The sequence below is a fragment of the Mycothermus thermophilus genome (assembly GCF_041956435.1).
Source record: "Mycothermus thermophilus strain CBS 625.91 unplaced genomic scaffold VTJ04scaffold_1, whole genome shotgun sequence".
Classification (NCBI taxonomy): Eukaryota; Fungi; Ascomycota; class Sordariomycetes; order Sordariales; family Chaetomiaceae; genus Mycothermus; species Mycothermus thermophilus.
In genome coordinates, this window is record NW_027191427.1 from 3,448,177 (window position 1) to 3,462,189 (window position 14,013).

The following is a 14,013-nucleotide window of genomic DNA, read 5'->3' on the forward strand; positions in this document are numbered from 1 at the left end:
ACGCAGATCTTTGCTGCCTGGAAACCATCACAACTCAAGGTTCCAGATCAGGTTCCATGCTGAGGGACCAGGCCGCTCCTGCTGCGTTAGTTAGGAGATCCACCCTGGTCATCGCGGGGCTCGAGCCCAAGTTCAGATCATTCGGAGAATCAATATCCATCTTGCCCCTCCTCAAACATCCCGCACCTCCAACACCTTCTTCAACCTGCGACACACCCAAGTCCGCAAGGCTCTGGGTCTCATCGCTCGATACCCCATTCTGCGACGACGTGGACACCCTCATCCTGAGATAATCTCCTTCCAACTCTCGACCACCGCCCGAACACCTCTTGACTTGCCTATCAAGATGGCAAGCGAGCAGGACATCGAGTCCTTCATTGCCATCACTGGCGCCACCCGCCACGCCGCCGAACAAATCTTGGAGCTTTCCGGCTTCGATGTCAACCAGGCCATCCAGCTGTGGTTTACCGACGAAGATCTCCAGCGATCTCTCAACAACGCCGGCCCCTCCACGACCACGACGACGTCCGCAAGACCCTCTACCCAACAGAACCGTTCGCGCATCGGCCGCGAGGATGCCCATGGCGTCATCCACATCGATTCTGACGATGACGTCGACATGACCGAGAACGACTTTGACGATGGCGCCGAAAAGGCCGCCGCTATTGCTCGCCAGGCCCAAGAGGAGGAAGACGCCGCCATTGCGAAGAGGCTACAAGAAGAGTTGTACGGGAGTCAACCGGCAGACGAAGTCCGCGCTCCCCTGGCCCGAACCACAGAGACTCTTGTTGCCCCAACCTACGGCGATGATGACCATTCCGCCATTTTGGAGCAATTTCGGAGGCGACAGACGAGAGGTGAGGCTTCTGTCCTGCTCACAACCCTGGACTTAGATTAACAGGCGCTTCCCGCAGCCCGGCCACCCAACAACCCGTTTGCCCAGTCGGTCTGGGATACAGATCCGGCCTCTCGTCCTGGTCCTGTCGCAGGCGCACAAACCAGCCGAAGCTCCCGCTTGGCTGAGTTGTTTCGGCCTCCGTACGATTTAATCGCCCGACTAGACTGGGACGAGGCACGCGAAGAGGGCAAGGAGCAGAAGAAGTGGATTCTGGTCAACCTGCAAGATATGTCCGACTTCAACTGCCAAGCGTTGAACCGCGACATTTGGAAGGACGAGGCCGTCAAGTCTCTTGTCAAGGAGAACTTCATCTTCCTCCAATACGACAAGGACGACATGGCCGCTGATCGTTATATCAACTTCTACTTCCCCAACGAAGGCCACTTGAACCCGAACAACTACCCGCATGTCTCCATAATCGACCCGCGCACCGGCGAACAGGTGAAAGTCATCAGTGGTACCCCATTCCCGAATGCTCTCGAGTTCCATGCGCAGCTGGCCGAGTTCCTTGACCGCTACAGCCTGTCCGCCAACCATAAGAATCCGGTCGTGAAAACAAAGCGGCCCATACGGACCATTGACGTTGACCGTATGACGGAAGAGGAGATGCTCGAGCTTGCTCTTCAAAACAGCCTCGATGCCAACGGCGGTGCGACGGCGTCCAACATCCGCGATCCCGACGAACTCACGCGCTCCTTCACGGACAAGGGCAAGGAAAAGGACAGCACGGAAACTTCAACACCAACCATCTCGTCCACACCGGCTCCCGCGCCTGAGCCCGAACCTGCAGCCGCCCCCGCGCCAGCACCAGCGCAGTCGGCGTTCGCCAGGATACCTTCGGACCGGCCGCACGTGGAACCCAAGGACCCGGCCGGCACAACGCGCATCCAAATCCGCAATCCCCCGGGCCGCATCATCCGCCGTTTCCGTCTTGATGACCGCGTCTCCCGCATTTATGAGTGGCTCAAGGCCGAGCCGTTGCCAGGCAAGGAGGGCGTCGAGTTCGAGCTCAAGACCATGCCTCAGGGTGTCGATCTTATTGAGCATTTGGACGAAACAATCCAGGAAGCGGGCCTCGCCAATGCTGTCGTCATGGTGGAGTGGGTGGAGCCGGAGTGAATGGGCATGTGTAAGTGGATGAGGCACCTGGAGCATGGGGATGGATAAGGTAGCTTTTCTACACTACGTAGAGTGATGAAGAGATGGCAAGAGTCTCGTCACGGCGTCTGGATTGGGATTGGGACCAGGTTGGGGCTGGGAAACGGCGGGCGTTGCTTTGTTGCTGCAAACAACGGACTAGAATGGGGGGCGGCATGAGTGGCCACGGCACAACAGATAGATACCCATTTGATGGGTAAGTGGGCGGCTAGTCTTGCTTTGCACTTTCAACTTGATCACAAATTTGTTTTTCTTTTCCTTCCACGTATCATGGTGAATGCTCTGGACTGTGGCCTGCGGCGGAACCAGCAGAGAGTCAAGGCATAAGAGTCTCAAGGATTGTAATGTATTATGTACGTACACCTTAGGCATGCAAGGAACTGGTGCCTTGGAGAGAGCTTCGTGGGTTCAAACATCGTGTGATGGTGGTTGGACGAGGCTGAATGCGACAGAGGCGCTTGGAGCTGAGCCGATGCATGATGGAGATCCTTGGATGCTCGGCCCGGTTGCGCCCCAGCGTCGCTGTGTGCTGCCCTTGCATGAGGCGGGGAAGCAATAAACCAGGCAGATAGTTCAGCCCCAGCCGGTGCCATTCTCTCTCCCTCGGCTGTGGTTGAGAAAGTCCCAATGTGCATTCGCTTGGGATAATGCAGGTCACTGTGACAGTGGCCAGGTTTCCTTGGGGTTTCCTTGGGTCTTGTCATCGGAGAACCTGACGCTTTCACTTTGCTGGAAGGAGGGGCATCCAGCTGTCCAAGCAATCCCACCCCAGCCCGTCGACCGTAAACAATCCGTTGCTCGGTTCAACCCCACATGGCGCTTGTCTTGTGTCCAGATCCAGTAACTGCGAACAAACAACTGCGACGTTGGATGGTGACGCAAAGGCTAGCGAAGGAACAGGGTCCGAGTTCCCTTTCATGTGAAGTTGATCTTTGAATCCAATGTTGTTCTTCTGTTGAGTTTTGGTCTGACTGTTGTCACCTTGCTTCTGCCTCACTTACACGCGGGGTGCATGCCAGCACAGTGTGACGGTACCTTACAGGTACATACAATATCGCCAACTTCCGTTTGGGACAGCTGTTGCTGGGGCAGAACGGCAACATTGCTTCAGGCGGCTCAAGGTAAACCACACCTCAACCCCGTCCACAGCAGCATTCGCCATGCTTCGACGACACAGTCAGGCAGAACACAAAACCGCATACACCGGGCTGTTGTACTAAGAATAATCTCATTTCCAGGAGTTTACCGAGTCCCAATTCCTCCCGGCTTTCCCCCTCACATCGACTTCAGTGGCTCTTCGTCCTGCATCAACCCGGACACGCCCTTCGCCTGCGGCCCCGAATCCGCCCACCCGTTTGAGAGACAACATCGAAGCCCCTTCGAACATTCCACTTCGTCAATCTCGAATATCCAACAACCAGACCCATCCCTGGGCGCAGAGCACTGTCCACGGCGCACGCTATCCACCATACCAAATCGATCACTTCACCCAACACCAGTCCCTCCACGAGCAGCGTTGCCTACCAGAAGCATGGCTGAGGATCACCGGGACCACGACAACGAAGGGTCAATTGACCCGGAAACCATCTACACCAAGGAATACTGCATTGGTGGGGTACCTGCTCCTGCGCTGGGGTGTCCTGGTTTTCCCGACCTAGAAGCTGGAGCTGACTCAAGTCTTGACCGCAGGAGGGGGAAGCTTTGGCAAGGTCTACAAGGGGTATGGTCCTCCTTTTCCCCTGATCCTTTTCTCATGGCCGCTTGCTAACAGTCACCCCAGTGTTGATAAGCGTACCGGCCAAGCAGTCGCCATAAAGATCATTGATATCGAGAGCGCCGAGGATGAAGTCGAGGACATCATTCAAGAAATTGCCATCTTGTCCGAGCTCCAGTCTCCGTATGTCACCAAATACTATGGCTCATATGCCAAGGGCTCCGAGTTATGGATAGTCATGGAGTTCTGCTCCGGTGGGAGCTGTGCAGATCTCATGAAGCCTGGCCTCATTGGTGAAGAGTACATTGCAATTATTCTCCGCGAGCTGCTGCTTGGCCTGGACTATCTTCACTCTGACAAGAAGTTGCACCGTGACATCAAGGGTACGTCAGAGTGCACTTCCTGTATCTATGGTTACAACATGCTAACCCTCTCCCAGCTGCCAACATCCTCCTGGCGGCCAATGGTCAGGTCAAACTCGCCGACTTTGGCGTATCAGGCCAGCTCTCAGCCACCATGACCAAAAAGAACACCTTCGTCGGCACTCCCTTCTGGATGGCACCCGAGGTAATTAAGCAGAGCGGCTATGATCACAAGGCGGATATCTGGTCCCTGGGTATCACGGCCCTGGAGCTGGCCAACGGCGAGCCCCCCTATGCCGACATCCATCCCATGAAAGTGCTCTTCCTCATCCCCAAGAACCCACCCCCGAGGTTAGAGGGGAACTTTAGCAAGGCTTTCAAGGACTTTGTCGAGCTCTGTCTGCAGCGCGACCCCAAAGAGCGGCCGTCTGCTCGGGAGATGCTCAAACACCCGTTTGTCCGAAGGGCCAAGAAGACGAGCTGCTTGACGGAGTTGATCGAGCGCTACGCCCGCTGGGCGGTTACCCACAAGCAAGATGATGAGGAGAGGTACTCGGACGATGACGATGGCGGCGAAGAAGAGAACCGGGATCCTGTCAACGAGGACATGTGGGACTTTGGCACCGTCCGACTTGTCAGCGACCGCGGGAACGTCGTCCACAGGCCTAGTATGCTGAATCCCATGGGAGATTCGGCAACCAACGCTAGGTCATCGAGATCGTTTGACCCGGCAGATGCCTACGACGATAGGCGGCGTGAGCCGGCGAGCCCAACAAAGCTGGCCTCCGAAGGCACTGAGGCGGACACAGTCAAGGCAGGGCCAGCCTCGAGACAGGGGTCACCGCAGAGAAAACCTGTACCGCCTCCTTCCTCAACCCCATCATCGCCGAGCAAGGTCCCTCTCCCCAATTCTCCCCAGAAGCCTCCATTCAGCCTTGACACACCCCGGTCGTCATTCGCATCTAAGCCTGTGCCACCTCTTCCCCCGCAAACGTCCGACGATTATGATCGCGTCCTTCAAGACCAGTTGCAAAAAGGCATTGGCGCAATGAATCTCGGCCCGACTATCCAGCCGAGCCCGTCAATGCCCTCAACGGCCTCATCGCGCATGGGCATGAAGATACCCCAGATTCCTCCTTTCCGTGGCGGTCCGCAAACACAACAACCCACGACCTCGAGGCCACCTTCCCAAGCTCAACCGCTATACAAACCCAACCCTCCACCGTACTCCCCATCTCCTCTTGGGGCCCAGTCTCCTCGACCACCCTACCCACCTCAGCATCTCCAGCAGTTCGTCTCTAAAGAACTTCCCAGGCCCCAATACCCTTCGTCTGACCACCGTGTCCCGTCCTCCTCTTCGTTCGCCCCGACGTCCTTCCCCTCCCCGGCTCCACAAAACCCCAACGGCGAACTCGATGCCCTCAACGACGTCATCTTCCCTGCGCTCGAAGAAGCGCTTAAGCGGCGCCAGGCCCGTCTCCAACAAGCGTTTGGGCCGACGGCGGGCCAGCCGCCGCCGCCGGTGACCCCGCGACAACAGCGCGCCGAGGCAGCACACGAAAGGATTAGGAAGCTCGTGTACAAGATGGCGCATATCTGTAAGGAGATTGACCAGTTGGACAAGGCTGAGCCGGTGGGCATGGGTGGGGAGGTGAATAGTTTCTTGGAAGGGGTGTTGGAGGAGATATTGGTCAGGGTTGAGCCGCTTGATGAGGTTGTTGAGGGTCCTTAAGTCGTGTTTCCTGTGGCGCTCATGGGGAAGATGTTACAAAGCGGGTACAGTGGGTTGTGGTGTTGGTTCTTGTGGCAGTTATGATGAAGGGCAGGCCTGGATTTCTGTTTTGCTCTGGGAGGTTCGTTCTGCGAGGTTTAGTCATGGGTATCATCAATTGGTTGTGTCCAGAATAATACGCAATGATGTCGCTGAATGATGATCGATCGTCAGGAGCGAGTAGTGTCATGGCATCGGTGGACATGCGAACTGGTACTTAGATCACAACTGAGTTGTTATTATATCAAGCATCATGTCGATGTCTCCAGTTTCGTCTTACTGACTAACCCACAAAATGCCATGAAGGGCAATGCCCAGATGACCGCAAGCCCAAAGAGTTCCATTTGAGACATGGTAGCTATACTACCGAACACACATTGATTCCTTTGTTCAATCCATGACTTCAGCTATATCTTCCTGGTCCCCCATGACTCTCCTCGAAGATCCTAGTCTTCCGCCACCCTCTGTAGCCCCTTAAAGCCTATCCATTAGCTTCTTGGCAATATCGCCCTGGTTCACGCCGAAATTCTCGGGGGTCGTCTCCAGATACAGAACGCCGTCCTCGATCTTCACATCGTTGTACGTGTCGAGCGACTCAACCAGGCGGAAGGCGTACGTGTTCTTCTCGACAGCCTCCAGAAGGCCCTCGGTGACGAGCTCGTCCTCGCCCACCTTGAGCTTCTCCAGCTCGCTGCGCAGGGCGTCAAAGTAGCCAAAGATGAAGGACGCAAGGTTGCGCTGCCAGTCCTGCACGTAAACGTACTCCTTGTTCTCGGTCGCGCGGGTCAGGCGCTCAAAGACGGCGTCAAAGTTGGGCTCGAGGACGACCTCGTCGGCGGACTTGCCGAGCATCGCGGCGATCTTGTCGCGCACCTCGCCAATCTTGGCGTCCCAGTCCTCGCGGATGCCCTTGCGCACCAGGAACGAGTACTTGAGCTCGTCGGTCGGCGGGGCGGCGTTGAGCGCCTTGACCAGCTTGGCGTCCTCGAGGCAGTAGTCGGTGTTGACGCCCAAGCTGCCCTCGGTGAAGAGGATGACGAGCTTGCCGTCCTTGATGTCGACGCCGCCGCCGCCCGAGCTGACCTTGCCCTCCTCGTCGAAGTCGATGGTCAGGACGTGGGCCGAGGCGAGGGTGTTGATCTCGTTCTTGAGGGAGTCGCCGTGCTTGTCGGTCTGGTACTTGAGCTGGTAGATGGCGCCGTTGACGTAGCTGAGTGGAGAGGTTAGTGATCTTATCTGGGTGGTCTCGGGAGATCTCTGTCACATACGCCTTAATGCAGCTGCCCAGGTTCTCCTTGGCCCAGCCATCGTTGTGGTAGGGCCACAGGGCAAGAGGATCAACCTCGACGGTCCATTGGGTGCCCAGGAGCTCCGTGAGCTGACCCTCAAGGTCGGCCTTGTTGGCATCCCACTCGTCACGAACTGGTAGAGGTTAGACATGGCCTGTCAGAGCATAAGAGTTGCAAGATGTAGACTCACCGTTCTTGCGGAGAGCAAGAGGGAGCTTCTCGGCGGGAGGAAGGCGGGTCATTTTGATGACTAGAGGCTGAAGTGAAGAGCTTGGTTGGTGAAGATGAGCGTTGAAGAGATTGGATTGGTGATCAGAGACTGGTGGATGAGGACTTGTTGGATGGATGTTGGTGGATCTCTCAACAACTGATCGTCCCCCTTATATACACGAGTTCCAGTCACCGTGCTATGTCAACCTCAGGCAAGCTATACGGTCTATCGCATTATCCAGACATGAACAGGTGCAATCCTAGATCATCTCCAAGGAACCGTGGATGCCTGCAATTTGGAGCCGTCTCCTTCACCTTGGCCCTCGCGATGCTTGACTAGACAGGCAATCCCAAGCGGATAGTCCAGCATCATGACGCTCGAGAGAGGAGTTGTCTGCCTCGTTCTCTCGGCGAAGGGTTGGGCGAATGCCAAAAGCGGCTCACCGCTGCGGAGGTGGAGATCCAGCCCTGAGACTTGTACAGCTTTGAAACTCCAAGCTTGTCAAGTTGCGGGAAGAATGAGCGAGGATGGGATGGTGTAGGATGTGGCTTGCATAGCAAAAGGGAGCCGAGACGGAAACCTCCGCTGCCAATGCGATCAACGGTGTCAACGGTGTGTGTCAAGATCAGCAGAACCCCTGTTGAAACTGAAGTCAACAAGGTTGACAACCCAAGCAATGACACTCTACCTCAAAAATAAGGTTAAAACCTTGATGCCGTCTTGACATTCCGTGCGGGGAACCGAGATTCATTCACATCAAGTCCGCCTTGCGAGGCGGTTTGGTTCCCCTGCCAAGAGATGCCCCCGCCTTCAGCTCTGCGCCTCGCGAACCCAAATTCAGGGATTAATAGGCTGCACAGCGGCCTGGCGTGCGGTCCATGACACATGGATACCATGGCAGAGGTGAGCCAGATTAAAGGGATGAGATGCGCGCAGGCCGCAAGTGTTTGAGAGATCACGGACCCGTGCTTGTTGTGCGCTTCTCAACCGACGCCTCTGTGTGCTCCCCCTGAACTCGTTCGACCACCGAACACTATCCCGCCCCGCAAAGGCAGATTCCGTTTCCAATCATGCCGTCCCTGTAGGCAGCAACTCCCCCTCTCACATATTTTATTCTTGGCGATACTGACTGTTGGTCCTCACAGACCGCTCAAGGCCCAAGTCGCGATCCGGGACAACTGGACCAAGGCAGACAGTCCCCTCCAAAATACCCTACACAGTCTCCAGGAGCTGCTAGGCCATGAGGTGGCCATCGACCCGGAATGGCCTCTCCTGGTGGCCGAGCTCGACCCCTTCTATGAGGATAAGGCCAACCTTGTAATAGTGGTGGCAGGGTGTGTGCAAGTCTGGGCCAAGAGCATGTCTGAGCTTCTCGACGACTCGGCCAACGAGGCCTGGACCGAACAGGTGCTCGAGAAGGTTCCTGTCCGGCTGCGCGCCTATGTCGAGGTCGCCTCCTCCCCGGACCAGCAAGCCAGTACGTCATGGTCCGAGGAGCGGAAGGGCTTCGTGATCACCTTGCCCAAGAGACGGGTCCTCCAACCAGCTGAGCTGTTCCCGGCGTTCAGGGGTGGGCTGCTCGCGTGCTTTGAACAGCCCAAGAAACCCCAGACGGCGACGCCGGCGGCGGAGAGCAAGGTCGCGGATGATTGGGAGGGAGTCGACGTCGTTCCGGGGAAGACTGGCCAGGCCGAAGTGGTGATCCGTGGTCCTCCCAGCCTGGCGGCGGCACGGAATAAGGTCGAGTTCCTGCCCGATGTGGCATCCCTCCCGAGGCCGGATGACTTGCTGCTCAAGCCGCCCTACTACTTGACGTTAAGCCACGGGGGTGACATGATCGAGCTGCAGTGCAGCCACAGCCCGACGCTCACGGTGCTTGCCGAGTACCTCAGGAAGTGGTGCCGGACCAACCACAACGACACGCGCAATGTAGGTGTTTGTCATGGATACTATGAAGACCCTGAAGCTGAGACTCGGTTACTGACCCGTCGGTATGGCAGCCTCCCGCGGTGAACATTAAGCTTCACCAGTGTGCCTTTGGGCTGGGTGAGATGTTTGACAGATTGACCCTCAGGACTGGGGACCCGTCTGGGTATGGGAGGAGTACAAGCCCCTTCACCATTACGTCGCCCATGCTGGTGTCGTTGATCGAGGGAGTCTTGGGGTATGACTTGATTTCCGTTGATGGTGTTTGGAAGTTCAGGAGGGACACCGAGTTCAAAACCTTGTAATCGACACCCTGTCGAATATCAGGTTGGTGAAGGCATATGGCTCCAAGAGATGAGGCAAACCTATAAGGGAACCTTCATGCCGTGTTCCCACGCTGTATTTCATCCATATATCCACCCTTGATCCATGTTTCCCCATCTCCTTAGTGTCTCCATCTCCGTTCCGACTTTCCGGCCACAAATTGGCTTGTCGTCGCTGCACTGCCCGGCTTCCCACAGAAAAGATCTTGCCGGACGCCACAATTCCACCATTCCAACTAGCCAGGCCCGGCTAGCTCAATCGGTAGAGCGTGAGACTCTTAAAGAGGGTTCTTCTCTAGATCTCCGTCATCTCAAGGTTGTGGGTTCGACCCCCACGTCGGGCTCAATTCCCGGCCGCGATGCCTTTCTTTTTCGCGTTTTGTGAGACAATGCTGGTGTTGCTCAATCTAGTCTTTGGCATGCAAGTTGCTTTTAAAGTGCCAAAAATTCTTGAGCATACCGACTCCCCTGAGTGTCCTCATAGATATCACAATTCGATGCTTATGTATTTTTGTGTGGGCATCTCTGGTTTGTGCAGGCGTCAGAGTTGCCAAGCTCGGGGGTTTCGTGGGTTTGGCATGTGAGTCTCCAGTCTGGCCGAGCAAACCGTTTCGTGATGAAGAGCACAAAACAAGATGATCAAGAGAGAACAGGCTTGTGAAATGTTATTCAAGGCGTTCACTCACATATGTACTACCCTGAGGTACGTAGCTAGGTGGAACCCGGAGGTTGGTGAAGTCAGTTGTGTTCACTTCATGTGATGACCAAACTGGAAAATTCCGCTCCGCTGATAAGATGCCAACGTCCCGCACACAGCACTAGGGAAAAGCACCTTCAGGTGCTTGAAACCATCGTTGCCCGCTGCTGCCCGCGCAAGGACAGACGTCACAGGTCGGCAGCCCACGGCGCTAGCCCAACCGGGTTTAGCGTTGCAGGCTTCGCTCCCGGGGACCCCACTCTTCCGGGAAGATGGAGACGGGAAAAGACCTCGCTGGGACCAACAAGGAAGGCAGAAAGCACGGCCTGGAGCCTCAGCATTTGCATTTTGTGGTTGGTGTTTCCTGCGGCATTTGCTCTTTGCAACCTGCAACAACACCACGTTTCGGCCTCCGCTCGTCCTCTTCCCTCCTTTGAAAAAAATAATCCTCCACCAGCTCGGCCGTCTCGTCTGCTCGTATCCAGACTCCTGCGTGCCAATTGCCCACCATGTTGTCCAGGAACTCTGCCCGTGCTGCCCAGGTAAGTTCCCGCAGTGGTTTGCGACCCGCCGCTTGCCTAAATCGTCCAGCATCCCCGCAGCCGACAACAACCCAGATCCTATCCGCAAAATATTCTTCGATAACGTCGCGGAGTACGACTGACAAGACCTTTTCCCTTCCAGAACCTGCTGAGGGTAGCTGCCCAGCCCCAGCACCGCTTGAACGCCGCCCGCACCTTCGCAAGCATCACCGACGCCCCCTCCCAGACCACCATCCACTCTGATATCTTCAAGCCCACCAAGTATGGTGGCAAGTACACCGTCACGCTGATTCCGGGCGACGGTATCGGCGCTGAGGTTGCCGAGAGCGTCAAGACGGTCTTCAAGGCCGACAATGTTCCCATCACTTGGGAGCAGGTCGAGGTTTCCGGTCTCGAGGATGCTCCGTCGGGCCGGACCGAGGAGAAGTTCCAGGAGGCCGTCGCCTCGCTGAGGAGGAACAAGCTTGGCCTGAAGGGTATCCTCCACACCCCCATCAGCCGCTCCGGCCACCAGAGCTTCAACGTCGCCTTGCGTCAGGAGCTCGACATCTACGCCTCTATCTCTCTTGTCAAGAACATTCCCGGCCTCAAGACCCGCCACGAGAATGTCGACCTTTGCATCATCCGTGAGAACACCGAGGGCGAGTACAGCGGCCTGGAGCACCAGAGCGTACCGGGCGTCGTTGAGTCCCTCAAGATTATTACCCGCGCCAAGTCGGAGCGCATCGCCAAGTTCGCCTTCAGCTTCGCCCTGGCCAACAACCGTAAGAAGGTTACTTGCATCCACAAGGCCAACATCATGAAGCTTGCCGATGGTCTCTTCCGCGGCACCTTCCAGCGCCTCGCCAAGGACTACCCCCAGCTCGAGTGCAACGACATGATCGTCGACAACGCCTCCATGCAGTGCGTCAGCAAGCCCCAGCAGTTCGATGTCATGGTCATGCCCAACCTGTACGGCGGTATCCTGTCCAACATTGCTGCCGCTCTGGTCGGTGGTCCGGGTGTCGTCCCTGGCTGCAACATGGGTCGTGATGTCGCCGTCTTTGAGCCTGGCTGCCGCCACGTCGGTCTTGATATCAAGGGCAAGGACCAGGCCAACCCCACTGCCCTCCTCCTCAGCGGTACCATGCTGCTCCGCCACCTCGGCCTCGACGACCATGCCAACCGCATCTCCAACGCCGTTTATGATGTCATTGCCCAAGGGTAAGTGCGTCGTCAATTCTCAAACCGAGCCAGTGACTGACACCTATTACAGCAAGGTCCGCACCCGCGATATGGGCGGCCAGGCCACCAACCAGGAGTTCACCCGCGCTATCCTCGAGTCGATGGAGAAGGCCCTTTAACTGACTCCGACGTGTCCTTAATCGAACCCGGACCGCGGCGCTTGAACATAACCAGAGCCGTCATTTCTACTGAGAAACCGGCTTTCTGGTACCTACCGTCGCCACTGAATGACTGTGGTGAGCGACACGTGCGTGTCATCAGTGCATCGCACGCATAAATTGTGTAGATGAGAATGGGGCTGGATAAACGGGATAGCGAGGGCCAGTGATGTGAAAGATGACGGGAGTGGGGAGAGGCGAGAGTTACTCTAGATGGCATGTATGTCTCTGTCTCTGTGTATATATTCGATGGCGCTGAGGGGGGCCTGGTATCAATCTTTTTTCCTTTGTGTTGACGACTTCTTCAGTATGCTGCTTTGTACCGAAGTCATGTCTTAACCTCAACCCAGACAAACCTTCTGGTGAGAAATATTGCAGTTTTCCTCAGGTTCTTTGCTGGCTTCAAGATTGTCGGTCCATGGACCGATCGATTTCCGATCGTTCCGCTCTTGGATCAGGGTTTTCGCCCGTGCCCGGCCCTTCCGTGCCGCTACGCTCCGAGGAGACCCACTTTCGCCGGAACTCTCAGAAGTGGACCCGATGTGGACCCGACCCGACCGGCTGGCCCGAGACCCCACAATCGGAGCCAGCGGGCATTGTTTCCAGCCAGGCAACGTCCTATGCTCATGGATCGCTCAATACCAGCAACTGGTGTGATGCGTGAAGGTACGGGAACTCAGCAATCACCGTTGCTCTTGTACTAAAGTATATGGCGAAGTTTGGTTCTCAAGGAGTATAACAGAGTCCAACCTCCATATCGCTCTGATACAGTTGGCTTCGCCATCCTTAACTTGTCGATCTAATGATCGCGTTCTTGTCCTGGCCCAACATAATGACCACAATCTTACCCAAGGACGTGTTGAATCATCGGTGATAAATTACCTCTAGCGGTCGTCATCGGTTCCCTTCTCTCAACCGTAAGCTGTCCAATCCCACGCTCTTAACAAACCGGATGCACATCATGGGTCTCGACCCGGTATTATTGGGGCGCCTCAAGCGCTTGTTTGGAGAAAACTAGACCAAGCCCCTCTCAGTAATCGATTCGTCAAAGCACACTAGAAGGTGACGAGCACATCATTCAGCAATTGCACCATGGACCGTGAATGTGCTTTGCTTGATGCGGTATCCCGAGAGGTATCATTATTCCAAGAGCGCCAACGAGACGAGATGTTGTTTGTCCGTGAGCGCGCATGGAGGCGCTTAGGGCCGAAGGAGAGATGTTCTTGGCTACATGGGAGCTGAGAGAGTCCCCATACTTCCTGTGTCAAGCCCATAGCCCCTCTCGATCTAGCATGGCAGGAGAGTGACCAACAGAGTGATGAATGACAGTTCACACCCCGCAACTCGGATCTAGCTCCGGAACATGCGGCATTGTCACCGAGCACATCACTGTCAGCCAGGAGAGGGTTAACATGCCAAGGACGTGATAGATTGGATGTGTCGCTGGCTGACAAGCCGTCAGTCCCGGGTCGAAAGCATGTCTCGTGCTGCAATGGGGTTCTAGGCTGGCCCGTCTAATGGGTAATGGCCCCGGGACTTGCATCAGCGATGCAGGAATTTGACTTCAGCTTGAGTGACAGGCCATTGACTAGTTACTCGAGTAGACCATTGAACTCATTCTCGGCGCCCGAGATGCGGTGCAAGTCAAGGTAATGGGGAGTTATGGAGGATTCGGGGTGTATAAAGGCAGCAATGGCGGTCGTCTGAGCTCGTTCTTCTGCCCTTCCAGCAAGCTTAGGG

The 14,013-nt window shown here is 56.0% G+C and overlaps 8 protein-coding genes and 1 non-coding gene across 9 annotated transcripts; 5 read left to right on the plus strand and 4 right to left on the minus strand.

The window, feature by feature from the left end:
• Positions 1-346: 346 nt before the first annotated feature.
• On the plus strand, positions 347-2,017 carry VTJ04DRAFT_1272 (uncharacterized protein; the record flags this gene model as incomplete). Its single annotated transcript, XM_069358942.1, has 2 exons — positions 347-857; positions 915-2,017. 2 exons carry the CDS (start codon positions 347-349, stop codon positions 2,015-2,017), a joined length of 1,614 nt encoding a protein of 537 aa, XP_069223881.1.
• Positions 2,018-2,075: 58 nt separating this feature from the next.
• Positions 2,076-2,472, minus strand: VTJ04DRAFT_1273 (uncharacterized protein; the record flags this gene model as incomplete). The annotated part of the gene is made up of 3 exons (XM_069358943.1): positions 2,076-2,194; positions 2,242-2,343; positions 2,418-2,472. 3 exons carry the CDS (start codon positions 2,470-2,472, stop codon positions 2,076-2,078), a joined length of 276 nt encoding a protein of 91 aa, XP_069223882.1.
• A 1,115-nt stretch (positions 2,473-3,587) lies between these two features.
• VTJ04DRAFT_1274 (uncharacterized protein) lies at positions 3,588-5,864 on the plus strand (the record flags this gene model as incomplete). The annotated part of the gene is made up of 4 exons (XM_069358944.1): positions 3,588-3,666; positions 3,746-3,776; positions 3,837-4,153; positions 4,210-5,864. 4 exons carry the CDS (start codon positions 3,588-3,590, stop codon positions 5,862-5,864), a joined length of 2,082 nt encoding a protein of 693 aa, XP_069223883.1.
• Positions 5,865-5,883: 19 nt separating this feature from the next.
• VTJ04DRAFT_1275 (uncharacterized protein) lies at positions 5,884-6,108 on the minus strand (the record flags this gene model as incomplete). Its single annotated transcript, XM_069358945.1, has 1 exon — positions 5,884-6,108. The coding sequence occupies one exon, from the start codon at positions 6,106-6,108 to the stop codon at positions 5,884-5,886; it is 225 nt and encodes a 74-aa protein (XP_069223884.1).
• Positions 6,109-6,377: 269 nt separating this feature from the next.
• On the minus strand, positions 6,378-7,434 carry VTJ04DRAFT_1276 (uncharacterized protein; the record flags this gene model as incomplete). The annotated part of the gene is made up of 3 exons (XM_069358946.1): positions 6,378-7,113; positions 7,172-7,325; positions 7,383-7,434. The coding sequence occupies 3 exons, from the start codon at positions 7,432-7,434 to the stop codon at positions 6,378-6,380; spliced, it is 942 nt and encodes a 313-aa protein (XP_069223885.1).
• A 1,039-nt stretch (positions 7,435-8,473) lies between these two features.
• Positions 8,474-9,634, plus strand: VTJ04DRAFT_1277 (uncharacterized protein; the record flags this gene model as incomplete). Its single annotated transcript, XM_069358947.1, has 3 exons — positions 8,474-8,484; positions 8,549-9,332; positions 9,404-9,634. 3 exons carry the CDS (start codon positions 8,474-8,476, stop codon positions 9,632-9,634), a joined length of 1,026 nt encoding a protein of 341 aa, XP_069223886.1.
• Positions 9,635-9,896: 262 nt separating this feature from the next.
• Positions 9,897-9,996, plus strand: VTJ04DRAFT_t7. The gene has a single exon. It is a non-coding gene; the product is annotated as a tRNA-Lys (tRNA).
• An 862-nt stretch (positions 9,997-10,858) lies between these two features.
• VTJ04DRAFT_1278 (uncharacterized protein) lies at positions 10,859-12,234 on the plus strand (the record flags this gene model as incomplete). The annotated part of the gene is made up of 3 exons (XM_069358948.1): positions 10,859-10,891; positions 11,034-12,094; positions 12,147-12,234. 3 exons carry the CDS (start codon positions 10,859-10,861, stop codon positions 12,232-12,234), a joined length of 1,182 nt encoding a protein of 393 aa, XP_069223887.1.
• Positions 12,235-12,251: 17 nt separating this feature from the next.
• On the minus strand, positions 12,252-13,141 carry VTJ04DRAFT_1279 (uncharacterized protein; the record flags this gene model as incomplete). Its single annotated transcript, XM_069358949.1, has 4 exons — positions 12,252-12,300; positions 12,348-12,550; positions 12,630-12,834; positions 13,122-13,141. 4 exons carry the CDS (start codon positions 13,139-13,141, stop codon positions 12,252-12,254), a joined length of 477 nt encoding a protein of 158 aa, XP_069223888.1.
• Positions 13,142-14,013: the final 872 nt, after the last annotated feature.